Source organism: Elephas maximus, chromosome 8, assembly GCF_024166365.1.
Source record: "Elephas maximus indicus isolate mEleMax1 chromosome 8, mEleMax1 primary haplotype, whole genome shotgun sequence".
NCBI lineage: Eukaryota > Metazoa > Chordata > Mammalia > Proboscidea > Elephantidae > Elephas > Elephas maximus.
Window position 1 is genome coordinate 84,191,719 of NC_064826.1, and position 27,058 is coordinate 84,218,776.

Here is a 27,058-nt window from a genome sequence, read left to right on the forward strand (position 1 = left end):
ATTTATTTGGAATGGGCACAAATGTAGATCTCTTCCAGTTGGTTGGCCAAGAAACTGTCTTCCAGATTTCTTGACACAGACGAGTGAGCAACCTCCAGCGCTGCATCCATTTGTTGAAACATCTCAATTGGTATTCTGTGAATTCCTAGAGCCTTGCTTTTTGCCAATGCCTTCAGTGTAGCTTGGGTTTCTTCCTTCAGTATGATCAGTTCTTGATCATGTGCTACCTCCTGAAATGGTTGAATGTCAACGAATTCTTTGATGCTTCCTGCATCATTCCGTATTTTCCCTGTAAGATCTTTCAGTATTGCAGCTCAAGACTTGCATTTTTTTCTTCCATTCTTTTAGCTTGAGAAATGCTGGATGTGTTCTTCCCTTTTGGTTTTCTAACTCCAGGTCTTTGCACATCTCATTATAATACTTTGTCTTCTTGAGCTGCCCTTTGAAATCTTCTGTTCAGCTGTTTTACTTCATCGTTTCTCCCTTTGGCTACTGTACGTTCAAGAGCAAGTTTCAGAGTCTCTCCTGACATCCATTTTGGTCTTTTTTTTTTTCCCTGTCTTTTTAATTAGATGATGTCCTTGATGTCATTCCACAACTCATCTGGTCTTTGGTCATTAGTGTTCAATTCGTCAAATCTGTTCTTGAGGTGGTCTCTAAATTCAGGTGGGATATACTCAAGGCCATATCTTGCCTCTCATGGACTTGCTGTAATTTTCTTCAGCTTCAATTTGAACTTGCGTATTAGCAATTGATGGTCTGTTCTTCAGTTGGTCCCTGGACGTGTTCTGACTGATGATAATTGACCTTCTCAATCATCTCTTTCCACAGATGTAGTCAGTTTGATTCCTCTGTATTCCATCTGGCAAGGGCCACATGTATAGTTGTCATTTCTGCTGCTGAAGAAGGTACTTGCGGTGAGGAAGCCGTTGACCTTGCACGTGATCTCCAGTGTCATTTGTGTACCATATTTTCCAACTACTGATATTCTTCATTTCCAATTTTCACATTCCAGTCATCAGTAATTATCAATGCATCTTGATTGCATGTTTGATCAATTTCAAACTGTAGAAATTGGTAAAAATCTTCAATTTTCTCATTAGTGGTTGGTGGGTAAATTTGAATAATAGTTGTATTAACTATTCTTCCTTGTAGGCATATGGATGTTATCCTATCACTGACAACATTGTACATCAGGATAGATCTTGAAATGTTCTTTTTGCAGATGAATGGCAATGCCATTCCTCCTCAAGTTGTCATTCCCAGCACAGTAGACCATATGATTGATTGTCCAGTTCTAAATGGCTGCACCAGTCTGTTTCAGCTCACTAAAACCTAGGATATGGATGTTTATGTGTTCCATTTCACTTTTGACAATTTCCAATTTTCCTAGATTCATACTTGGTACATTCCATGTTCCAATTATTAATGGATGTTTGTAGCTGTTTATTCTCATTTTGAGTCTTACCAACTCAGCAGATGAAGGTCCTGAAAGCTTGACTCCATCCACGTCATTAAGGTCTACTCTACTTTTAGGCAGCTGTTTCCCATTTGTATTTTGAGTACCATCCAACCCGAGGGGCTCATCTTTCGGCACTATACCAGACAGTGTTCCACTGCTATTCGTAAGGTTTTCACTGGCCAATTGTTTCAGAAGTAGACAGCCAGGTCCTTCTACCTAGTCTGTTTTAGTCTGGAAGCTCCACCAAAACCTGTCCACCATGAGTGACCCTGCTGGTCACTCTGTTTGAAATACCAGTGTCCTAGCTTCCACTATCAGAGACAGATGCAAGCCACCACAGTACAACAAACTGACAGATGTGTGGGGCTGAGATGATGAGGCCTGATAACTTGGATTTCTGACAAGCTTCCAGGTGATGCTGATGCTACTGGTCAAGGAATCACACTTTGAGAACCATTCTTCTAGACCTAGAGCAGAGGTTGGAAAACTGTGCACCACTGGCTAAATCTAGCCCTTTGGCCTGTTTTTCTAAGGTGAGCTAAGTGGTTTTTGCATTTGTAAGGATTGTTTTAAAAACAAAAAAAGAATATGCAACAGAAACCATATCTGGCCTATAAAGCCTGAAGTATTTACTATCTGTATCTGGCCTGTTGCAGAAAAGGTTTGCTGACCCCTAACTGAGAGCACAGGCCATATCCTCAGCTGCTGAGGTTTTCAGCTGGTCTAATGCAAAAGTGCTTTCTTCTCCACCTCTGAAATGGAAGGAAATGCTAAATATCAATACTGATTTTCATTCACTCACAAAATGTTCTCCAAACTTATCTTCTATCCCTATTCCTCTTATAACTGCCTGGCACAGCTTCATGTACAGAAGCTTTTTCCATGTGTTAAGAATTTTTTACATTATTTTTGAATTGATACTACACATCATACATAATTCAAAAAGGTATAAGAGAGAACACAGTGAAAAGTAAATCTCCCTGATACCCCTGTTCCCTACCCCCTCATTCTCTTATCCTGAAGGTTACCATTATTATCTTGTATGTCCTTTCAGAGGTAGTCTGAGAGTCTGTACATACACAGTTATTTGCTTATACATATTATATAAGTATAAATTACATATATAAATATATATGCATAAAAATATGGAGTTTTGTAAACACAAATGCTGTCACACTCCGTGTGTTCTCTGTCTTCCTTTTTTCATTCCACATAATTTCTTAGAAATCATCCTATGTATACATATTGTAAAAAAAAACTATCCCTCCAGACACCCTTTTAGCTCAGTAGTGAAGTCACTCCTGAGGTTCACCCTTCATCCAAAAACTAGACAAACCCATAAAACAGAGTAAGACTAAAGGGGCACACCAGCCCAGGCGCCAGGACTAGAAGGCAGGAGGAGCAGGAAAGCTAGTAATAGGAAACCCAAGGACAAGAACGGAGAGTGTTGACATGTTGTGGGGTTGTTAACCAATGTTGTAAAACAATATGTTTACTCACTGTTTAATGAGAAGCTAGTTTGTTCTGTAAACCTTTATCTAAAGTACAATAAAAGAAAAAAAGCAAACTCAACTGCTGTCAGGTCAATACTGACTCATACCAACCCTATAGGACAGGGTAGAACTGCCCCATAAGGTTTCTAAGGAGCGGCTGGTGGATTCAAACTGCCAACCTTTTGGTTAGCAGCTGTAGCTCTTAACCACTGTGCCACCAGGGCCCCTATGTATATTAAGCTTCCTTATTCTTCTTAACAGCCACATATAATTTTTCATTATATTAAAATTATTAACATAGTTTTTTAGCCACTTGCCTAACAGTGAACTTTAGATTCATAAATTCCTAAAAGGTGAATTACTGGGTTAAAGGGTGCGTGCATTTGTAATTTTCATGCTGGATTGCCCTCTAGGTTGTACCTATCCACACCTCCATCAGCAAGGTAGGAATATATCTGTGTTCCATCGGGTTTGATCTTGGCCAATCTGATAAGTGAACAAAGTCTAGTTTTAACTTGTATTTCTCTAAGGGGACCAGTTGATTATCTTTTCATATGTTTAAGAGTTGCTTGTAGTATCACTCTTGAAGATCTCAGTTCCTCACAATATCTCCTTTATAGTTTTTCCAAGTTATTTTAGGAAAAGCATTGTGTTTTTTGGCATTCAAATTTATTCCTGTGAATAGCTTCTGTACTTTAAAACAATGCATGCAGGAAAAAGTATAGTAAAATTCAGTTTAATTAACATGGAGATTTTATAAGAAAAGTCAAGAATTATGAAATCATAAATAGGTATTAATATGTCTTATTTAACCTTAAACTCACCAGACCAATCTTGAAAATAAAATTAATAACCGTAGGTTAAATGATGAAGTACATCAATTAGAATTATTGGAGATCTGAACTGTAATTTATACAAATTATTATGCAAATATATTTCAAGCTATTTATAGTAATTGAAACTATTAACAAAGGACTTCTCATTTATAACTGAGTAGAAAAATGTAAATCCATGCTATAATGTTATCTTTCTCCAACAGTTTTATTAAAAGCATTGACTCATTCGATATATACTTGGTATATAGTACAAAGTTTACACTTTAGCCTAGTCCCTATGTGAGAATTACAAATGAAGCAATGAGATGATGAATTTGTTACTGAAATGTTGCAGGGTGGAAACTCCAGGTTCTGCTCTCCATGACTTGTTACAGCCAATAAACAAGAGGCCAAGGTGGGCGATCCTTATGCAAGGAGAGGAACAATCAGGGCTGTTGCCTCCAAGACTGCTCACAGGCAGCTTGGAGAGGTGGGCTTTTACAGAGAGCAGACAAGGAAATGCAAATTCATCATGAATCTTCAGGATTGACCTTCAGGCAGGTGTTCCGGGGCTTGGGGATGATTATGCATTTTCTCTCGTCAAGGGTTCGGATTCCCTGATTCTCCAGGATGTTAAGTCTCCATCCAGAGATGGAGTACTTATATGTATTTTTCACTGAATGATCTGATACTTCACTTGAAGTGTTAAGATCATGTAGAAAACCTGCTGAAACTGCTTGATGCCATCTCTGGCCCATTCTGAGTTTATCTTGTCAAGGACAGTTTCAGAAAAATGTGTAGCTTATTCTGTTCCAGAGGATAAGCCAGAGTAGGTGTCTCTTAGAAGGGTTGGGCTCTGAGGCTGTCTGCCTCAAAGACATAGGAAATAAAATTGCTATCATTTTGACTCTTGCTTCTGTGAACTGTGTTCAGATACTTCATCTAACTTTCCAATAGGTTGCCAGTGTTAATCTTATTAATTAATAGGGTATCTTTTTTATTTGTCTTTCATATAATTTATAAATTTTTTTGTCATTTATTTTGTTTATTCTTTTTGCCATGCAGTAATTTGACATAAAAATGTTTTTATGTACTTAAGTGTTCAAATTCTTTCCCATAGCTTCTGGGTTTTGTGTCGTTGTTAGGCTTCCCACTCTGGGCTTGTTTATTTAAAATTATCCTATTGTTCTTTTAGTACTTTTATGAACGGTTTTTTTGTTTTGTTTTGTATTTTTTGCATAGGCAAATATGTGATTCATTTGGAATTTACTTTAGAGTAAAATAAGAGGTGGGGTACACTTTTTTTCTCCATATTGTTGCCTGACATGACTTACTGAACAGTTGATCTTCCTCACACTGATTTGCAATGGCACCTTAAGGCAGTTTTTAACTGTTAAGTGGCACTTGACCAAATTAAGGAATTGCTGAAGGAAAAGGGTCATGTTAGATTGCAATAGTTCTGAATCCTCCTTGCATTCTAGAATCATCTAAGGTAACGCTTCTCAAAGTTTTATGTACATCTGAATTACCGTGAGATTTTATTAAAAATGCAGATCCAGATTCTTTGAGGTTAGGGTCTGAGATGCAGCATTTCTGACAAGCTCCCAATTTGATGCTGAAAGCTGCAGGTTTTTCAACCAATGTTTCTTTTAAAATTCCGGTGCCTGACTGCCGTGACAGGGAACACAACAGAGAACTCCCGAAGGAGAAGGAGAGCAGTGGGATACAGACCGCAAATTCTCATAAAAAGACCAGACTTAATGGTCTGAGACTAGAAGGACCCCGGTGGTCATGGCCCTTAGACCCTCTGTTGGCCCAGGACAGAAACCATTCCCAAAGCCAACTCCTCAGACAGGGATTGGACTGGACAACGGGTTGGAGAGGTATACTGGTAAGGACTGAGCTTTTTGGATCAGGTGGACACTTGAGATTTTGTTGGCATCTCCTGTCTGGAGGGGAGATGAAAGGGTAGAGGGGGTTAGAAGCTGGCAGAATGGACATGAAAAGAGAGTGGAGGAAGGGAGTGGCTGTCTCATTAGGGGGAGAGCAATTGGGAGTGTGTAGCAAGGTGTATATAAGTTTTTGTGTGAGAGACTGATGTGATTTGTAAACTTTCACTTAAAGCACAATAAAAAAATAAAAAAAAAAATTACAGTGCCTGAGCCCTATTGCCAGAAATGATTGTTTTAATTGGTCTGTGGTAGGGCCCGCTATGAGTCGGAATCGACTCGATGGCACTGGGTTTTTTACTGGGTAGGGCCCGGGTATAGATATTTTCAGGGATTCCCTAGGTGATTCTAATGGACAGTTGAGATTGTGAACTGCTGGGTTAGGAGATCTAGATTTCAGTAATTATTATTTTGGCAGCTATTGCTTGAGAAACCAGGTAAGTGGGTGGGGCAGTCTTAAAATAATAGTAATTGTTGAGAATAACAAATTGGTTAGGACTCAGGTCCTTACACATTTCTCCGGCCTCTTCCCCTTCACTCTTTCTTCAAATGCTATAGTGGAATGATGAAAGAAAGTTACAGAACTAAGTGCACTATTATGGCTGGGTACTTTGAAAGCATTAAAGTGCTAGAAGTTCTTAAAGAGCTGCCATGTTTTTTTCTACAGGTGGAATGAGGTATCATCTACTTTCTCCAGAGGATCGAGAAGAGCTGGTAGAAGGAACAAGGCCTAGAAGAAAGAAACACGACTACCGCATAGCCCTATTTGGAGGTTCCCAACCACAGTCTTGTAGATATTTTAACCCAAAGGTAGCTTATTTTTATATTTGCTTTTGTTTTTATAAAAGAACTGCACACATAGACACTCACCTACCACCAGTGGTAATAACTGGTATCTTTAGAGGTGTTACAACGTATAGTGTTCTTTCACATATCTTACAGGGTACATAGTTGTCATCTTCATTTTACCGATAAGGAAATTGAGGCTAAGTAGGATTTTAGATTTCTGGAGTGCTGAATGGTAACCACTGTCAAAGAAAATGGAAAGCTAGTTCTCCTATCTTATCTCTTTTTGTTTAGCAACTCTTTGCTTTCATTATAATTCCTTGCTTTCATTATGTGCCATTTCTAATGAAAAACTGCCTCTAAAGACCAGATGTGTTTTCTTTCAAGCAAAAACTGAAATCATGTAGAATTATAATTTCATAAATCACCAGCTTTCAGGTGTTGATAATAGTTATACCTCATCTGTTTCTCAAAACTGTGGTGTTGATTTTGCAGTTAAAAGGCAATTAAACCAAGCTTTGGTAGAAACTATTGAGGAGGCAGGGGACATTGTTTCTAGAATGAGGGAAATGTGAAATGATTCTTTGCTCTTTGTGTTTGTTCTTTACCTGTAGTTCTAACACTTTCCTTGATTTTTTTTTTTTTAATTGAACAGTTGAAAAAAGATGCATATTCTTCACCAGCCTGGAAGTGAGACTATAACTTCAGAATTCATTTGATCCTTGCTTTGCTTTTTAAAATGACCTATACTTGATTGCTCTTTCATATACACAACCACAAATTTTTGAACTTTAAGGAGACCATTCAAATAATTGAAGAATTAACTGCTGATTAAAAAAAAAGTGTCATTCCGTAAATTCTCTTATTCCCTGAAGCCAGCACTATTAGAATCCCATTACAGTATTTATTAAATATTTCTGTTAAAAGTACCAGCCCCCTTCCTTCTTTTTGCTATAATCACCATTTACTATGATTTGTATATAACGTTTTAATATAAATTACTCCTAATTATTTCTAATATTAAAATAATTGGGGAGGCTGGTTTCATTCTACGTTATTTACCTTGACTCTCCCAAAGTGAAGATTATTTTATAGTATGATTTACGTAGACTGTTTAAGAGGTACTGTATAAGAATTATTTTTAAGTCCTTGTACTTAAAATTTTCAGAAATGTTGCAGTGGTTTTAACTCATTAAATGGGACCCATTCGTATGTATCCCATGCCAGCCAAAAATGGGGATAATTTTTATTAAATTGATCTTCAGAGGGGACATTTTCAGCACTATTACTTAATTGAACTGTCAAGAATTAAGCCAATATGCTTATAAGCTATTGTCTTTAGATATTCTTTGGATATTGCTGGTGACAGGAGGAAGATATTTGTATTAATTGCTGACTGAGAAACGATAGGAAAGAAAATTTTAGTCTTTTTTCTGAGTATTGGCAGAAGAAGAAGTCTTGGGTTGCTGTTTTGAATTTAAATGATACTGTTGTTGTTATGGTCCTTATAGAGCCTGCTGAGCCGTCTCCTCCTCCCCCCACCACCACACCTATTTTTAAAGTTTCAAGTACTTAGTGATTACTAAAAGAGTTATCTGTGTTCATTGCTCTATTTCTGTAAGTAGTGGTGTCCTCAAATTGTAGGATGGGAATGTCTTATGATATTGAAGCCTAAATAAAAGTTGACTTAATTGACCAGTTATTGTTCAGACTCCTCCTGTCCTCCAAATGATGAGCTGAGATCTTAGAACTTAGAGACACAAGGGATTCTGCATATTCCCTGCCAAAAACAAACAGAGGAGGAAGACCAGCAGGGTTGAGGGGAAGAGTCTGTAAAGAAGGCAGAAAACAATATGGTGTCATATCTTATGGAACCATTGGGATCGATGGCTTACACTGAGGACCTTTCCTTACGTCTCTGAAGTAGACTCATGACTGAGCCTAGTGCCTGGCACTAAGTATAGGTACTCAAGTTTGTGATGATGAATGAACCAGTACAACTTTGTATCGCATTTTTCAGGCAATTTTCTCAGCTGGTTTTTTTAGATCTAAATGTTTAAAAAGTCCTCAATTATTGTGACCTCTATATGCCAGAGTAGAACTGCACTTCATAGGATTTTCAATGCTGATTTTTCAGGAGTAGATTACGTGACCTTTCTTCTAAGATACCTCTGGGTGGACCTTAACCTCCATCCTTTTAGTTAGTAGTAAGCACGCTAACTGTTTGTACCACCCAGGGACTTCAATCTAGGCCCAAAATATATATGGGCCCTGAACCAAAAAATGAAGCTATCTGCAACTGGGGATACACTTTTCTGTTGGAAATAACATTTATTAAAGGTATCACAGTGCCTTTTCTCACAGTATCATAGCCTCCTTCCTGTCTTAAAGAGGCCTAGATTCTCTCACTAAGGAAGAGACATTGCCACCTTATGATCAGGGTGAAAATTGGCTGTTACACCTTGCATGGGTCAACTAAGCGGGCGATTTGAAAAGATAATGTACATTAAAAAAGTGTAAACCTTATAGGAAAATGGCGTTACATTAAAAAATCAGGGTGGTTTTTGTAAGGGTGTATCAGTATTGCTTGCTACCAGTGAAAGATTCGTAGAAGCAGTGCACTGAGCACTACCAGATGATCAGGAGCCACCTACAGGAACAAAATATCCAAAATGAGCATCAGGCAGTCCTCCCAGGTGGAGTGGGCCTACGGTGGTGTGGCCAGGGGCTGACAATAGCTAGAATGCAAATGTGGATCATCAATATCCTATATGCCTCCTTAGTTGGCAGTATAACAGCACCCAGTGGGAGAAATCAGTTATTCTTTGCAACTTGTGTGCCGTAAGTTCATGTGTGAGAAGACATTGGAACACGTTCTAAGGTAAATTCTCAGTTGAGTGCTCTGCCTTCCTGCAATGTCTTCAAAAACAGGAATATTGAGAGCTTCAGTCTATTTCATTTCACACATTTCCTTAACACACTGATTTGTTGTTTTGTCCTAATATCAGCCTCACAGCCCCTTCCACTCCACCTACATGTAGTGCCTGAAGTTCCCACCCTCAGAGATCTGTTTCTTTTTGTGTTAAGTCACTGCATCTGCAAAAAAAGCCCCAGTAAGATTATAACTAACCCTGGGAGGGATAACATGAAAGTCATTCTCCATTGGTCACAACCAGCCATAATTATCGTAAATTAGTACATCAACCCCCTAAAAAGGCTCTGAGGGAGTGGAAACAGAGCAGCGAGTATTTGATTGAGGGCTGTAAGTGGGAAGGGATGAGGAAAATAGGGTGGTGTAACCATCCTGGCAGTCTGGCAGTCCTGGAAGTAGCTGGAGTGTAGCAGGCAGAGAACCCAAGGGCAAGAGGAGTAACAGTCACCTGAGGGTAACTAACAGGAAAGGAGATAAATTATTTACTATACCATGTCACCTGAAAATTACTATTGGCTGCCTTTGGTAATTGTTCATAAGATACCTAGAGGCACAGGAAGTATGTCATCCCAGAAGTATTAAGTCATGTTCAGTATAGGCTTAGTGCAGATTGTTTTCTTTGAATATTGGTGATCCAGATATGAGAGAGAATTATCTTCAACTGTTATAAATAACAGAGCATATTGTATGGTTAGCTGGTTGGAAAAGCATAGTTCAAACAGATAATATTTTAAAATATATTACTAGTATCACAATTCATCAGGGATTTGAAATTTGTGGGCCTGACACTTGGTGCTGGATACTGGCAGAGGATATGAAAGACACACATGATACAGTCCTGTCCTGAGACTCACAGCACATGAGCTTGTACACATAAGGATGAAGTGGTTAGAGAGCACGGAGGCTGAGGTCAGCCAGCTGCCTGACAGAACCTAACCGGTTAAGTGTCCCAGTGTGTGATGGCCTTGGTGCCACAGAAAAGAAGAGACCCCTCCGGGTTGGATTTGTCAACGGAAGCTTCATGGAGGTCTTCTTGAGGAAGACTTAAGCTGGTAAATTTGGATAGGAAGAAGAACAAAATAAGAATATTGAATTCTGAGTATGAATATATCTTTCTGGCTTGATAAGTATTTTTTGTTCATAAATGTTCATAAAAGCTCCCAAAAATATTAACTGAATAGAATCTAACTTTGTACTTTTAAAAAAGCAATTAGACACAGTTGAAAGAACTGAAAGACTAGGTCATGAGTCTTTTTTCTTTTGTGCAGCCTTTTTGTTAGCTTTTTAAGGAAAGCAGCTGTTTAGTAGAAAGAGTATTTCATATATGACCTTAGGCAAGTCAGTTAGCTTTTCTAACCTTCAGTTTTCTGGTCTTAAAAAAAAATATTTTTAACATGTTTAAATCTCCTCAGGACTTTTATGAATATTAAATGAGAGAAATTATGTTCACTGACTCCCACTTTTTCTTTTCTTTGATCTTTACCATCCTTAGGTTTTCTAGTTTTCTCATATTTATATGTAAAACGGCTTATCATTTTCCCCCTTTCTTTTCTGCTTCACCTTCCCTAACTCTTCCGAACCCCTTGGCCATCTGCATTATCTCCTATACTCTGCACATCCAAGCACATAGATGCTTGTCCCATTGGTGAGAACATTCTATTAAATGAATATGTTACTGCATTCTGGGATTTGAGATCATTGTTTAAAGTGTAATTTACCTTGCTTTTAAAAATTGCATGCCAAGCTCATTTAAAGGCGTATCTTCTGTATAGATAACTGGCAGGATGATAGCACATAGATACTTTCCTACTATTTTATTTTTTTACTCAAAGGACGAGTGCTGTTACTGAGTACAACATCTGTGACAATCTCTACTTTCAGCTTAAACTTCATTTCATGCTTGAATTTCTAAATCGTTTAGGTCCGAGCTTTGTTTTTTGGTGGTGTGGTTGATGTTTGAGAGTGGAGAGGCAAAGGATATTTTGTGACTTTATAAAACAGCAGTGATTCTCAATTAGTAATTCCCTTTGAGCTGGTCTCTGGCCTCACTTCTGACTCGTTAATTTTAACTAATCATTAACTGCTGAGAGATACCCATTTGTATATTACTTATTGCTAATTAAGCCTGATTTTATCTAGCAGCCTGCAGCAGCACAATAGTGTTTCCCCAGCCCCAAATGTGGAAGCCTTTATTATCTAGCTCCACTGCTATATTTGCTGTAGGATTTAAATGACAAGGTTATTTCTCCTATTGGGTCAGTACTAAATCTCTGTCCTTTCTGGACTATGGGAGGTTAATAAGTTTCCAGAAATATTTGTGTGACCCTGTTGAAAATGTATGCATTTTCAGAATGGGTACAGTCTGTGAAATTACTTGGCACAGTCAAGTGTTTACTTCTGGAAAACCAGATTGCCTTAATAAAAGCAGTATTTGGAAGGAAGGGGAAGACTGTAATCTGTCCTGTAGTTGAAATTCAGCTTCATAGTATAATAACCATATATGTTTTTCAATTTTTAATACTCTTAGTTTTAATTTCACACATTTGTTAAAATTTTTAGCACTACCATAGGTCTCTGCTGTCATAAACAGATGTTTTCCTTATACCTTTGGAATCACTTGCCTGATATATTTTAGTATTTTTTTTTAAATAAATACTTACAGAAAATTCAAATACAGCAAGATATAAAGAAGAAAGCCAAAGTGCTCCCAGTGTCCAAAGACAGTCATCAATAGTTGAGTGAACATGATTCTGGTCCCTGCATTTTTATATATAGAGGATCATACTATGCATGCTAATTTACAAAAGGTTTTCTTACGTTCTCACCATTATATTATGGAGATATTTCCATGTCAATAAAAATATTATCCTTTAGAAGGGCTGCATAGTACTCCATCATAAGGATATTCCAAAATTTATTTAATGCTTTCCTTCCTGATGAGCATTTGGCCTATATCCATTTTCTTCCTGTTAAAATACTCCTGCAGTGAAACATCCTTATACATGCCAGCTTTGCACATTTGTCTAGTTTTTTGTTTATTTCTTGGGCTTTTGTTTTTAGGGTAAATTCCTAGGAGAAGAATTGCTCTAGCAAAAGATAAAAATGGAAACTACTATAACATAAAAAGTAGATGAAAGTCTGGTCTCCCAACCCCGGCTTACTGTTTGTTGGTTGGTCACGGGACCTTCTGGTCCTCCATGGTACCACTCCTGAGGGAACCACAGAAATATTAGTAGCAACTACAGCCGCTGCAGGACCAGCAGCCATGGTGTCAAGATGGCAGCTAGAGTCAGTGTAATTTAGATAGAGCTACCAGGAGGAACTGTTACAGACTAGTAACAGGGTATAACTTCTACTGTCTTCTGACCTTTAGAAGGTCAGATGAAGTGGCCCACTGGATGAGATGTACTTTTCTATGAATGTGGTCTATCACCCAGTAAAAACATTTCCTTAAATATGCCAAGCCCTAGGCCACATACCACACAGACATGAAGAAAATCCATATTCTCACAGAAGCTTTGCTTTTAGTGATTGAGCATCGTGTTTATAAGCGGTAAGATGTGGAGATTGTTCAGGACTTCAGCAGCCATCCTGACAGCATCCTGATTTTTCAGATGAGGCTGTTGAGGCCCAGCAGTGTCAAATGCCCAGAGTCAACTTAGCTGGAAACACAACAGGGATGAAGAACCCAGACTGCTCTACCCCAGTCCAGTGTTCTTTTGAGTAGGTTTTATGAGAAGGTTTTTAGAGAAGCAGGCAGTGTAAGGGTTAGGAGTGCAGCTTTGGAGTGAATTCACCGTTTTTGAGCTCTGTAACCTTTGACAAAGTACTAAACATCTCTAAGGTTTAGTTTTCTGTAAAATGAGAATATTACCTCCTGGGTTATTATAAAAATTAAATGTTTTTACATTATTTCAGCAGAGTACCTGAAAGACCTCAATAACTAATAAGTCAATAATAGCTGTTTGTTTAGTGATACTTTCTAAATCATTTGGGGCCTAAGATCATTGGTCTTTAGGGGTGAAAGCCAGGGTGGAGGTGGGAGGGAATCTTAGTCATCTAGTTCAGTCTTTTTGTTTTACAGAGAAGGAAACTAAAGTACCTGAGAAGCTAAGTGGCTTACCTGAGACCCATAGCTCCCTAATACAGAGCCTAGCTTGGTACACATTTTCCTGGCTCCTTTGAGCTACATTCTTTTTGACCCTATGAAATGACTGAAGTGATAAGTGTTTGTATTTTTCATGAAACTACTTCTAGAAATGTTCTGGCATCTGTTATAAACCTGCTTCCCATATGGTTGGCCCCATAGTTCTGTGATTTCTTTTTTTAAACAGCCCTTAGAAACTAAGGTAAATCAGATAATGGCTTAAGAGAAAGCGCTTATAATTTGATCATCTTAAAATCAGATTGGATTGGCTCCCTGTGCTTTCTGTAGGAAGATTTTTTTCATTTTGTTAATTTTGCCTTCCCTTTTTTCTAAGACTCCACCTTTTCTAATTTGGCCTGGTTTCCTCTCGAAATGATCCAAAATAAAGTTCTCAAGTTCTACAAATAAAAAGTATTTTGGTTGTCTTGATTATGAATATGTATGTTTTATATATGATATATACTATTATATAATAATATATAAAACATATAGTTTTCTATTCTTATGGATCCATGTATGTTCAAAATACAGACTATATAGCCCATCTTTACTCTCAAGGAAAATACCAGGATGATGCTTTTACCTTGAGGAATATTATAGCCCCTCCCCTCACCTCAAGAAGTTTGTGTTCTCCTGGGAGCAATAAGATCTGTTGCACTACAGCTGAAAAACCACACAGAGCAAGATATGAAAGAATGCTAAGTCTTCAAGTCTGGACTTGAGTGGGGTGGAGATTCAGAAAAAGGAAACCAGGGAAGCCTACAAAAAAGGAGTCATGAGTTTGAAAAACGCTAGAATGTCTAGTATAGGCTGTCACAGCAGAGGCAAGAAAGGCTGACGAGGACCTAGGATGCATGGATGTGTCTGCATGTGCCTGTGGGTGAATATGTATATGGGTGATGTGTCAGAACATAAGAAATCCTTCTATCCATGTCTTTCCCAAGCTTTCTCACTTTCATGTCTTCTTATCACCTAACCACAGAACCCTGTATGGAATAGATACTCAATAAAACTTAACTGAATTAAATTCTATTTTTAGGTTAATATACATCTCTGTCTAAAACTCTAGTGCTATTCCTCCATCTTTCCAACATAAAAACTGTGTTCCTCCAGCCTGCACTTAGCCTAGGAGTGCAGGGAGCCCCAAGTAACCTTCCTTCCACATAAGCCACAGGTTGGAAGTGGTCCCATCCCTGGGGTAAGACCCTGACATTCATACCCACTGAGCTGACAGCCTGACTGCCTATCTTTTTGTTTTTCCTCCCTTCTCCCCTTGCTTCCTGGATTGCACATGTTGCCTCCTAGGCTATATAACCAGTTATCCAAAGGCAAACATCAAATCACCTTCTCAGTACTCTATTTGGGTGAGAGGTAGATTGAGGGAATTAGGTGGACCTCTGAGGCAGGAAAAAAATAATCATCTCCCTCTTTCCCCCCTACTCCCACAGACACAGCAACCAATGCCACATATGATTAAACACAGGTGTATTTAAATGAGTCCAAATGTAAAACATTAAATTTTAGCGGCAATGAAGTCTATTTCGCATTCTAGGTAGGAATTCTTGCAAAGAACATTTCACTTCTTTCTACAAGATTTGGCAGAATATTGCAATTAGTATTTATCAAGCTTAGTAGTGTCTGACATGTACAGTTACTATGGACAATGTTTGGAGAATTGGAAAAACTCAAGGTTTTTTAGTAATTGCAAGTAGATAAGAAACATTTCCTGTTCCTGTATATGATATCACATGCATGCACACATCCAGGCTTGTCATTTTTTTCCCTTGAACTTAGAAAAGAGAGCAATTTAATTCTTAAATCTGAAGCATAACCAAGTCCTATATGACAAGTACACATGAGTACCTGTTCTCTCCCCTAGCCCCTGAGTGGTATGAGAAAAAACTATTCCGGTTATTAAACTCTTTGGAATTATTTCATTCTTTGGAGACTCATACCCTAACATCTAAATCTTTAAGGACATCTGGCTAAAAGAAAAGGTATTTATTTATTTATTTTATTCCAGCTTCTACATGGGCATTTATTTTTCATTTGAAGAATAACAGGCCTTGGAGATCCTTTAAGACTATATGACCAGTTTTCTCATCCTATGGTTAATTAAGGAAGAGCACAGAAAGATAATTTTCTCAGGGATATCTTTAGAAATTATGGAGAACCTCCCATATTGCTCTCTAATAATATCTTAAATAAGCTGGGGTGTGAGAGTGGCAAGACTTGAAGTTCATTAAGTTAATAATGTGCATTAATAATGAAATTGTGTTTCTCTGGTAATAAACTTGGTCAGGTAGGAATTAGAGCTCTAAGAGAACAAGTAAAAATATTTTCCCCAGTTTTTAATGTCCGTTGTATAAAACTGAAGCCTTATGAAGAGGCTCTTATTGTGAAAGAATGAGACAAAAGTGAGTACTCAGACCAGTCGTAACAGATGACAGCTGAATATTAGAGGAAGTTAATACCTCACAGAAGTCCACAAAACACTTTCTTGTATCTTCAGGATTTCATCTTTGGACATCAATTGGATAATGGCACTTTGAGCTTCATGTCATGCATCCGACAGGAAGAAGATGTGAATATTTACATTTGAAAAAGAAGCTTTTATAAAAAAAATAACAAAATTACTTACAACTTTCATGTATTATTAGTAACAGAAGGAATAGAAGGCAGACTGGTGGTCATATATCCAAGTGCATTTAAGTTCATTTTAAAGCCAGATAGGACCCAAAGCAGTTGCATTTCTCTCTTAAGCCCTCTGCCCCAATTAACGAACATTCTGAAGAAATCACACGATACAAACTAGGTATTAGTCTCAAGCCAATATTTTTATGAGTCCTCTAGGAGACTAACACATTCTTGTATTTTGTGTTTTCTTGACTCTTACCTTTGCTTTGTCTTTTTCAATTATATTTTTCCCTTACTGAAAGCTTCCTGTCCTTTCCTGTTACAGGATTATAGCTGGACAGACATCCGCTGCCCCTTTGAAAAACGAAGAGATGCAGCGTGCGTGTTCTGGGACAATGTAGTGTACATTTTGGGTGGCTCCCAGCTTTTCCCCATAAAACGAATGGACTGCTATAACGTAGTGAAGGATAGCTGGTATTCCAAACTCGGCCCTCCAGCACCCCGAGATAGCCTTGCTGCTTGTGCTGCAGAAGGCAAAATTTATACATCTGGAGGTTCAGAAGTAGGTAAGGACTTCTTAAGTATTTTTGTTTTGGGGAAGTGTTTTAAAGCCAGGTCATACTGAAGTAGACAATTGGTATTATTTGTCCAGATACTTTTTGACCTAACTTAAATGCTTATCTGTCACATTTTAGAGCCCATTTCCCCAAAGGCTTACCTGACTTCTTTATAAATCAGTAATTTGTAAGAATTTAAGCTTCCTAGTTTATGTTAATTGTCCATTTTTTATGATGATGATGAAACATTATTTGGCACCATCTGAATTTTAGTTTTAGATTGGGTGTTTTGGATACATAATATGGTGAAACTGTGAGAGGGGGAGCCAGAACGTGACAAGACTGCTGTGTTTTTCCAGGTCTTGCACGTTTTCCACCTTTGACAGGGTGCAGTCTTAACCACTTTTCTATCACTCATTTTAGTGGAAAACACCTGAGTTTTCCTACTCTGACAGCTTTCTGCCTTACACAGTTTCTGGCTTTCGCAGGTTTTACTCTATTTGCTTTAAAGATTTCAAAGTTTGGCTTTCTAAAAAACCCTGTAAGAACTCTTTACAGCATTCAAGCTTTTAAAGTATGTCTTATCTGTCCTTTCTTTGTATCAGAAAAAAGTAAGAATGATCTTTTTCATTTGCTTTATTGTTTAACTTTTTAACCTAATGACTGGCAGTGGTATTTTATACTTAACTGATCATAACTGGTTGTGGGGCGTAAAAGCCTTTCTCATTGATAGATAATTTATTAAGTGTCCAGTGGTGATTTTTTTTAATTAATATTCTAGGTGCAGACTAGACAAATAATAGCTTTTATATGCTTTCATCTTTTCAAGTAATTTCTTTAGCTAAATAACGGGCTTATAGAGAAAATTAGGAAGACCAAGCAAACTTATGATGTGGAATTTAAATACTAATTAAATCTCTTTATTTTTCTTTGGTGATTTTTATATTAACCCAGATGTTTACATTTTGGTCAGCGTATTTATCTAAGTTTTTACCCCTTACTGCATGCCAAATGAATATAAGAAAAATTAAGATATCCTCAATGTGACTTGAGAGATGGCCTTCTTAATAGAGTGTTCCAAATGCAGTGTATCCCAAAGGTGATAGAAAGTAACCACTCTGTGGTGTAGTAAAATAACTTTATTTCTTCAATATTTACTAAGTCATTTTTTTTTTTATTTAAACAGGAGGGTATATATAGATATAGATAGAGAGATATCTGCTAAATACTGTGTAATTTTCCCCTAGTGTTAAACAACTAAGTAAACTGCATTGGAAATTTTTTAAAAGTTAAGTCATTTTTGTTCATGACTATTCTGTTTGTTCTTTTCTGATCTTTGCTTCTCATAAACCTGGGTTGTGATGAATTGTAAGGGTTCTGTTTTGCTTTGTTTTGTTTTTTAGTTTCTAATACTTTAGCATTTGCAAAGCCCAGCAGGTGGGAAGCGCAAAATAGTTTGGTAAAAGTCGCATTTCTTGTTCTTTGGGAAGGACAGAAGCACTTGGTCTGTAATAGTATCATTTCTAAAATCTTTATGGAGCTCCCAGAATGTACAAAAGTTGCGAAACAGGATGAATATATGTTTTGCCCCTAAAACTTATAATCTCAATACAACAGATGTATAGCAATACCTTGAGAGTATACACAGGAAAGGACCAGCCTGGGACTTCAGGGCTTACTCAGACAGCCACTGAGAAGAGTGAAGTATAGTTTTGTTAATGGTACAGTGGCTGTTGTAGACTATTAAATGATAAAAAAAAAAAAAAATTTTTAATGATAATTTTTTTAATTAAATGATAAGCCTTAGAATATTATTAGTTTTCATATTTTAAGATGTAGATTTATCAGCTGTAAATAGCTATGCTTTTTACTTCTATATAAACATTTAAAGTTTGGGTATAATTTTCATCATGCACCACTGGGCTTGAAGACATATTTATAGTGTTTCTTATTTTTCTGTTGACATCAAACCAATTTCTTCTTCTTAAGTTCAGTTACCAGTAAATAAGTCTTTCCAACAGATCCTTCTTTGAGTATTTTTCAGGATCTGTACAAATGGAATTAGCTTTTTCTTTGTTAAGTGAAAAGTAAGAATATTTACATTTTGAAAAACTACTCGTGTATTTTTTTTTCTTGCTATTGTTGATTGAGTATAAAGCTGATTAAAACCAAAAGCTAAACTCATTGCCATCAAGTCAATTTGGACTCACAGCAACCCTATGAGACAGGGTAGAACTGCCTCATAGGGTTTCCAAGGAGCAGCTGGTGGATTTCAACCGCTACCCTTTTGGTTAGCAAATTCTTAACCACTGCGCCACCAGGGCCCCGTAAAACTGATTATACAACCCTGAATCCTTTCCTCCCCCAACGGATGACTCAGCTCTATAGTCACTTGGCTTCAAACCCCATCCCACCCCCTACCTTCATACACACACACAACGTTAAGCAAAATGGGGCCCTTTTCTTTTTCAGGAAACTCCGCCCTGTATTTATTTGAATGCTATGATACAAGAACTGAGAGCTGGCACACGAAGCCCAGCATGCTAACTCAGCGCTGCAGCCACGGGATGGTGGAAGCCAATGGCCTGATCTATGTTTGTGGTGGAAGTTTAGGGAACAATGTTTCTGGGAGAGTGCTGAATTCCTGTGAAGTTTATGATCCCGCCACAGAAACGTATGTATCGATTTAAAACTCTTACTTCACAGTTAATCGTATTTCTTAAGCTCAGTGGAAGGGGATGTCAAAAGGCAGGAGGAACCTACCATAACAATTTAGTTCTCAGACTGAGAATGTTCATATACTTTTGAATATGCTGAGGTCAGTGGCGTGTTTACAGTCTGGACCTCCACACCAGTGAGTGCTTCTTTGATATGGTAACTGCCCTGACCTTAAATCTCACAGGAGTCCTTCTCTTTCTGGTCCTTCTCAGGCAATAAGTGCCATGAGTGAGACAGGTCTGATTGTTGCATCAAACATATAAAATATTTTTGCTTGAGAGGCCAGGAAATATAGGGAAGGAAGGGGGCAAGAGGGTAGGGGGACACCCTTAAGATCAGTAGTAAATTTGCAGTTAAGTAACAGTATTACTCATTGGTTCTGGCCTTACTAAATCATGCCCCTAGATACAATGTCTTTTTGTGTTCATACTTACAAAAACATATTTGCTTTCATATTCTTGAATCAACTGGGAAGCAAATAACTGCTTTTAAAAAGGCAAAATGCTAAAGAAATAAATGGTGAGCCAAGTTTTCTGACCTTACAGCTAATAATGGGCCCTATTCAATATAGCCAAAGGAAATGTACTAAACATTGAATAATGGTGACGGTGGTAAGTGCAGTGACACTAACCTAACGAGGAAGTTGACCTGGTGATTTGTTGATGGCCTAGAAACATCCAAAGAGCTCTGAGAAAAAGTCAGTTACTCATATGGCTGGATTGCCCGTTGTTCTTTTATCAGAACAAGTTATTTAAATGTTATGCCAAAGAGTTGCACCAAAACTCATGTGCTTAAGTTTTATGTTTAAAAAATATTACCAGACTAAGAAACATAAAAAAAAAAGAAGTCATTAACTCTAGCTATTGCTTTTTTTAAATTAAAAGATGAGAAATTAATTATGAAATATGACCAGTCATATGCATTTATCTATTTATGTTTCTTGCCTACTTTAAAACAAATTTAAGGAACATAATCAGTAATTCCTTTCCCAGGCAAAAGTGCAGTTACAACTGTTCTTTTCTCATTTTTTGCTCAACTGGTTATCACCGTAGGGAATAGATGTAAAAAGCCACTGATCTTTTGAAACTTACGCTGAAATATTGAGACTTCGGTAATCTGCCTCATCTTGTCCCAAACCAAAGGGGATGTGTGTGTATATACCAGCTGTCTTCCCTCTTGTATCAGTCACCACCTTTCTCTCATATACAGTGTGCTCAAAAAGTGATACAGCGTACTAACTGGAAAATTGTAGTCTGATTTATCCTGCTGCCTAATTACTTTTCCATTTCTAAAAAATCTCTTAAAGTGGAACCTATTACAATACAAACTTAAGGCTTCTAAATTTTGAGATTTTTTTTTTTCAGGCAATATCAGTGTAAATCAAAAAGAACAAAGGAATTTGGCAACCTCAACATTTTTTAAAACTAGGTGAATATATTCTGTTTAGGGAATATTTAAAAACTTATATGGCTTAGCATTTCTTTTGTGTATATTGATCTTATGTGTTGAGTTTGAATTCTCTTTCTTCTCTTCAGTGCCCTTAAACTTAACATAAATGAAAAGCTAATGTGAATTATCCAGTTGTCAAAATGAAAAATAAGTTAGATACTACGACTTTCTTTCTAAAATGTTATCTGAGTCACTTTATAAGAATTACTCTAATTTTTTACATTTTTCTTACATGTTTTATAACTTAAGCCTATGAAAAATGGCACATTTTAAGCAGATGGACCTTTAAGAAAAGCTTCTAAGCGCTAAACTTGAGGTTGGAGAGAGCAGAGCAGGGCCTTAGCAGGTGTTCTGCACGTGAGGTAGAGGAAGTGTATTTTATGAAACTTCCTTATTTGTAAACTTTCAGGAAATGTAGATAGACATAAAAACATGCATTCACTGACTTTTTCTTCACTTTACATCACTGACATATCTGAAGAAGAAAGAGGTATGTAAATTGAATTTTTCCAAGTCAAATGCAGTCTTTAGTGCACTGTGGGCGCTCTGTGCAGAGAGGCAGCGGAGCCCTAGTCCTGGCTCTCCCACTTCCCAGCTAAAGGCTGCCCTTTTCCCCTGGATGAACACGTCTTTATTCTGAAAACAGCAATGCCTGCCCACTTCACCCCACAGAGTGCTCTGAAAACGAGAGTGGCTTCTCTCAAACCATTTTTAAAACAAAAAGCAATACATACTCCTGAGGTTCACCCATCAGCCAAAGATTAGATAGGCCTGTAGAACAAAACGAGACTAAAGGGGCACACCAGCCCAGGGGGCAAGGACGAGTAGGCAGGAGGGGACAGGAAAGCTGGTATTCGGGAACCCACGGTCGAGAAGGGAGAGTGTTGACACGTGGGGTGGGCAGCCGATACCACAAAACAATATGCATATTGTTTAATGAGAAACTAATTTGCCCTGTAAACCATCTAAAAAAAAAAAAGTACCATAAAAAAAGGCAATACATAAATATAAAACAAAAATTGTTAATGTCTTCAGAGTTAATAATCATGCCCCAATTTATGTTTTAGAAAGTTAAATTTATCAAGTTGTTTTAAAGAAGAGACATAAATAACCATTTTAGGAAGTTACATTTATGCCAAGTTTCCCTTTTGTTGGTGGTGGTAGTTTATTTTAGCTATTAAGAGCCCAGACCTATGTGCCAGTACCACCTTCATAGTCACAACTGTCAGGTGTGTGTGTGGGAGCATATGCAGAAGAAGGGATTGAATCTCATATCAAAAATAGTTAGACAGTTGTCTGTGTATGTGTATCAAGCTGCTACCTGTGAACTTTAGCATCTTCCAACAGTTGTGTCCACATTTATATTCTCAATTTCATTATTTATAATAGTGGCTGTAAACACAACATGCTCATAAATAGTTAAACATGACAGAATTATGGTGAGTACTTCCACCACCAGAGCTGCCTGAAGTCACAGTGCAGACTTGAGGCTGGATGTGTGAAAGTGACAGATGTTACTGTTTGCTGCAGGCCTATGATAAGTTAGTGTCTTATTAAATTGTACGTAAACATTAATTAAAAGCACATGTGGCAGAATAAGTGCTTTATATTGTCTAAGTATCTGCCTCTTCTTTTTTTGTTCCTGTTTTACAAGTTTGGAAGTTATTGTGAGCCACAGGAAATAGATTTCTTCCTAAGACATGTTAATTGTCTGCAGATATTCTCTACTTCTTATGTCCTCTCATATCCCGAGTTGAAAGGAATGAAATCCCTGTTTACCCCATCTATAATAATCACTGTTAAACTTTGGTTTTCTAGCCTTCTAGCCATTTCTCTGTATATGTGTGTTTGTGTGTATGTGCACAAATCAGTGGTAAAGGAGTACTTAATTGGGATAACAGACTCCTCTAATAAATGACTTGTCCTTTTACTTCCTATGAGCAAGCACACTAAAATACTTTTTTTCAGGTGGACTGAATTGTGTCCAATGATTGAGGCCAGGAAGAATCATGGACTGGTATTTGTAAAGGACAAGATATTTGCTGTGGGAGGTCAGAATGGTTTAGGTATGTGATGTTAATTCACTGTTCAACTTTCCCAGTGAGTCAGCTGATACTTTGTTAACGCCAATTATTGAAGCATTGCTTAAAATCTAGAGGCAAGCATTTACCACATACATCATTCTACCTATTTTTATACTTTCTGGAAACTAGCATATTTTATGAAACATTGCAGGACATTTAACATCCTTGCCCATGAAATGTCAGTAATGGCCTCCAGGCATTGTGACAATCTCAGATGGCTCTCACACATTTCCAGATACCCCCTGGGGAATGGTATCATAACAGCTTACAAACTGTTGAGCAATAAAACAATTTACACCTTCAAAATTTTTTAAAATACAGGTTTTAGGACTGGTATTCCAGCACTAAATGGCCAAGTTTCTAAATATTTTTAAACATTGCTATTTTTAAAATGAGTAAATTTGACCTCTTTATTGTCTTAAATAATAGTATGCTGAAAAATCTTAGTAATTGTCTTAAATAATGGGGAATCTAGACTCAATCTAGAGATAGCCCACAAACTTCATTTAATCCAGTACCTTTAAGTGTTACTTAAGTATAACAAAGAAATAACTTTTCTCTTCTCCTGTCCCCATCTATTGATATTTTCTATAAACTGCTGAAAGATAAATTTAAAAAAAAAAGAGGGACATAAAGACATTTGAATAATTATAATTGAGTTAATCCACTGATCAGTTTACTTTTTGATTTTCCAGAATAGATAGAACATTTTTCATTTTGTAGAATAAATATCAATATTTATGATTCTAAAACAAAAAACTTAATTTATATTTTATTGAAGACTAGTAAAATGTTAATGGTAGAATTTAGGTGGTGGGCATGTGGGCATTCGTTGTAAACTTATTACAACTTTTCTGTGTGTTTGAAATTTTTCAAATAAAATGTTGGGAAAATACAAAATATATTCCTTTAAGAGATCTTCGTACAATTGTCCTTATACTTTTCCTTGTTGCTTATCTTGTATTCTTTTGAAGGTGGTCTGGACAACGTGGAGTATTACGATATTAAATTAAATGAATGGAAGATGGTCTCACCAATGCCATGGAAGGGTGTAACAGTGAAATGTGCAGCAGTTGGCTCTATAGTTTATGTCTTGGCTGGTTTTCAAGGTGTGGGTCGTTTAGGACACATCCTTGAATATAATACTGAAACAGACAAATGGGTCGCCAACTCCAAAGTCCGTGCTTTCCCAGTGACAAGTTGTTTAATTTGTGTTGTTGATACTTGTGGCGCAAATGAAGAGACCCTTGAAACATGAAAAATGAGTGGACTTCAAGACTCATCAGAGATTCGAAAATGTGGCCATCAGTGCTTTGTTTCAAGATTTTGGTTACAAAGTTTTGGTTTACAGTTTTGTTTTGTTTTTTTAAAGAAAGTTTTAAGTAAAATAAGATCCTTGCAAAATAAATGTTTCTTTTATATGGTTTTCTTTACTTGAATAGACGACCCTATTTTAGCTGGCCACATAGCCAGGAACATATCTAGCAAGACAACTTGAAAAATTATCAGCATTTGATGAAAATATGAATTCTAGAATGAGTTTCACGTTTGTAATTGTGATTATGGCAGAGTAGGGGACTGGCTCATCAGTGAAGCAGCCTCATCTTAGCTCTAGATTCTATTTTCATACATCATGGAAGTGCTATGTAGTTTGGTCTGTTTCTGTTCTGTCAAGTACTAAGGAATAGTATAAATTGCAAGTCCAGACAGGCAGCTCTGGTGGAGCAGCTTCGTCTCACATCATTTTGCTTGTCTTCATATGCTTCATTTAGTGCCAAATGTATTCCATTTAAAAGTAAGCCCAGAGTGTGTTAAAGCACACACACATACACACAACTTCATAAATGGATTTTTGGAATTAAAAATGTACCCAGCTTCTCATGAAATATATTCAGTCTAATTAAATATATACTGTCTTTTTAATGCAAAATGTCCAGCTCAGCACCCATCATTAATTTATTTCACTTTTACCCAGTGGTTAAAAAAGGATTCTGTCTCTTCAATCCTTACTATTAAATCAAATCAAATCCTAATAAGAATTATTAACTAGCAAAAGATAAAGGTATTTACAATAAATTTCTAGATCACTAGAAGAGCACTGAGAGTTGTACCATAATATCAGTGTTGACCTTGAACTTCTTAAGGATTAAAAAGATAACATGATTTTTTTTTCCTTAGCAGGACACATCAAATATATATATTCAACCCAGTAAGCTCTAAAAGTTTTGTAGAAATTACAGCTTTAAATATACATCAGATTTCATATTGGTTAGTTTTATGTGGTCAGTGATCTTTTACAATCCCAACTACTCATTTCTTTCCTTACAGTAATGTGTTGCCCTTTACACTGTGTATGGAATGAGCCATGTAAAGCTGTCACCATCATTATTTTTAATCTGATAATATTAAATATTTTTTAACCTAAAATAGACTGTTCAGTTTTATTCATTCCTTGTTTTAAACGTGTTAGATAATGGTTATTTTTTAAATCTGTGAAGCAATGTTTCTATTTTCATTTTCTTTCTGTTCTTTATATTAGTTTATAGTAGTTTTGATCCCTAAAAAGCTTTTCAATAAAAAAGGAATTAGAGAAAGCCTAATGATGGGTATATTTATGTAGGGTTTTTTTTAATGTGTATAAAAATTTTTTTTATATAAAAATTTATCGAGATATAATTCAGATATCATACAATTCATTCATTTAAAATGTACCATTCAATGGTTAATATGTTAACAGAATTGTGCAACATTATCACAATCAGTTTTAGAACATTCATATCCAGAGAGAAACCTCTTACCTAATGGCAGTCACCCCACAATTTCCTCCAAACCCCACCCCCGGCCCTAGGCTTAAAAGTATCACCATACTTTATGGATTTGCCTATTCTGGACATTCTTATCTAGGATTTTGAATGTAGAACTCCATTGAAAAATGTGGCGAGTTAATTTTTTTTTAAGAGAAGAATATAATATTACAATATGGCTATATTATGTAATTTGTAATCTCCAATGTGGAATATGCAGCCCTGTATGAGATATTTGAGATACACTAGCCTTTTGTTTTTAGGCTGTGCAACTGACTAGAACACATTATAGTAAGTATGTAGACAGTGTAATGCAGGTTATAATAAGTTTTTTTCTTAGTAATTTTTATCATCATAAGTCCCAGTTAGGGTCCGTTTGTTTGAAAATGTTCTACAAAATCGTCAATGCCAAGATGAGTAAAAGTCCAATGGATTGACATACTACCTTTTTTCAATAATACTTATAAAGTATCTACATTTTTTGTAGACATTTGATATGTTAATGTTATGTCCACTGTTTGGATGACAGCAACTTAGTTTATACTTTGAAAACCATGAACATAGAAGTTTTAGCATCTTGAAAAAATTATTCCTGTAAAAGACAGTAACTACAATTTGTGACTATATGACCAAACTTTCAAAAACTTGGCATATAAATAGCCTCATGAAAAACTCTGAGCTATGAATTATTTTGACATTAAAATATTACTAAAAGAAAACGAGTCATTTAATAAACGATTCAACCAAACAGTTTATATCCCTTTACCTTAACACTGTTAACAGCAGAAATCCTGGATTTGCTCCAGAGACCATGGAAAAGGAGGTATCTGGAAGAAAATTTGCCTTTTAAGGGTACTATATTTTTATTAACAGAGAGGAGCCCTGGCAGTGCAGTGGTTAAGCATTCTGCTGCTAACCGAAAGGTCAGCGGTTCCAACCCACCAGCTGCTCCAGAGGAGAAAGATGGGGCAGTTGGCTTCCCTAAAAGTTTTCATCCTTGGAAACCCTGTGGGGCAGTTCTACTCTGTCCTATAGGGTCGGTATGAGTCAGAATCAGCTGGAGGGCAATGGATGGGAACTGTTAACATATCAAAGACTTGAGAAAACTCAGTCTACTCCTACATGCCACCAATGTCACCAAACCAGCTCTCACTCTCATTGCTGTGGAGTCCATTCTGACTCCTGGCGACCCTATAGGACAGAGTAGAAGTGCCCCATAGGGTGT

General features: G+C 36.9%; 1 protein-coding gene across 5 annotated transcripts in view; it reads left to right on the top strand.

The window, feature by feature from the left end:
• The window catches only part of KLHL7 (kelch like family member 7), a 122,416-nt gene extending 96,951 nt beyond the window's left edge, over positions 1–25,465 (top strand). For all 5 annotated transcript variants that reach the window (XM_049894152.1, XM_049894150.1, XM_049894149.1 and 2 more), the window contains 5 exons: positions 6,387–6,529; positions 16,547–16,787; positions 19,251–19,452; positions 22,914–23,011; positions 24,004–25,465. In XM_049894152.1, coding sequence (XP_049750109.1) covers positions 6,387–6,529; positions 16,547–16,787; positions 19,251–19,452; positions 22,914–23,011; positions 24,004–24,287 — 968 coding nt within the window. In that variant the 3' untranslated portion in view covers positions 24,288–25,465. The remainder of the gene's footprint in view (positions 1–6,386; positions 6,530–16,546; positions 16,788–19,250; positions 19,453–22,913; positions 23,012–24,003) is intronic.
• The last annotated feature ends 1,593 nt before the right edge of the window (positions 25,466–27,058 follow it).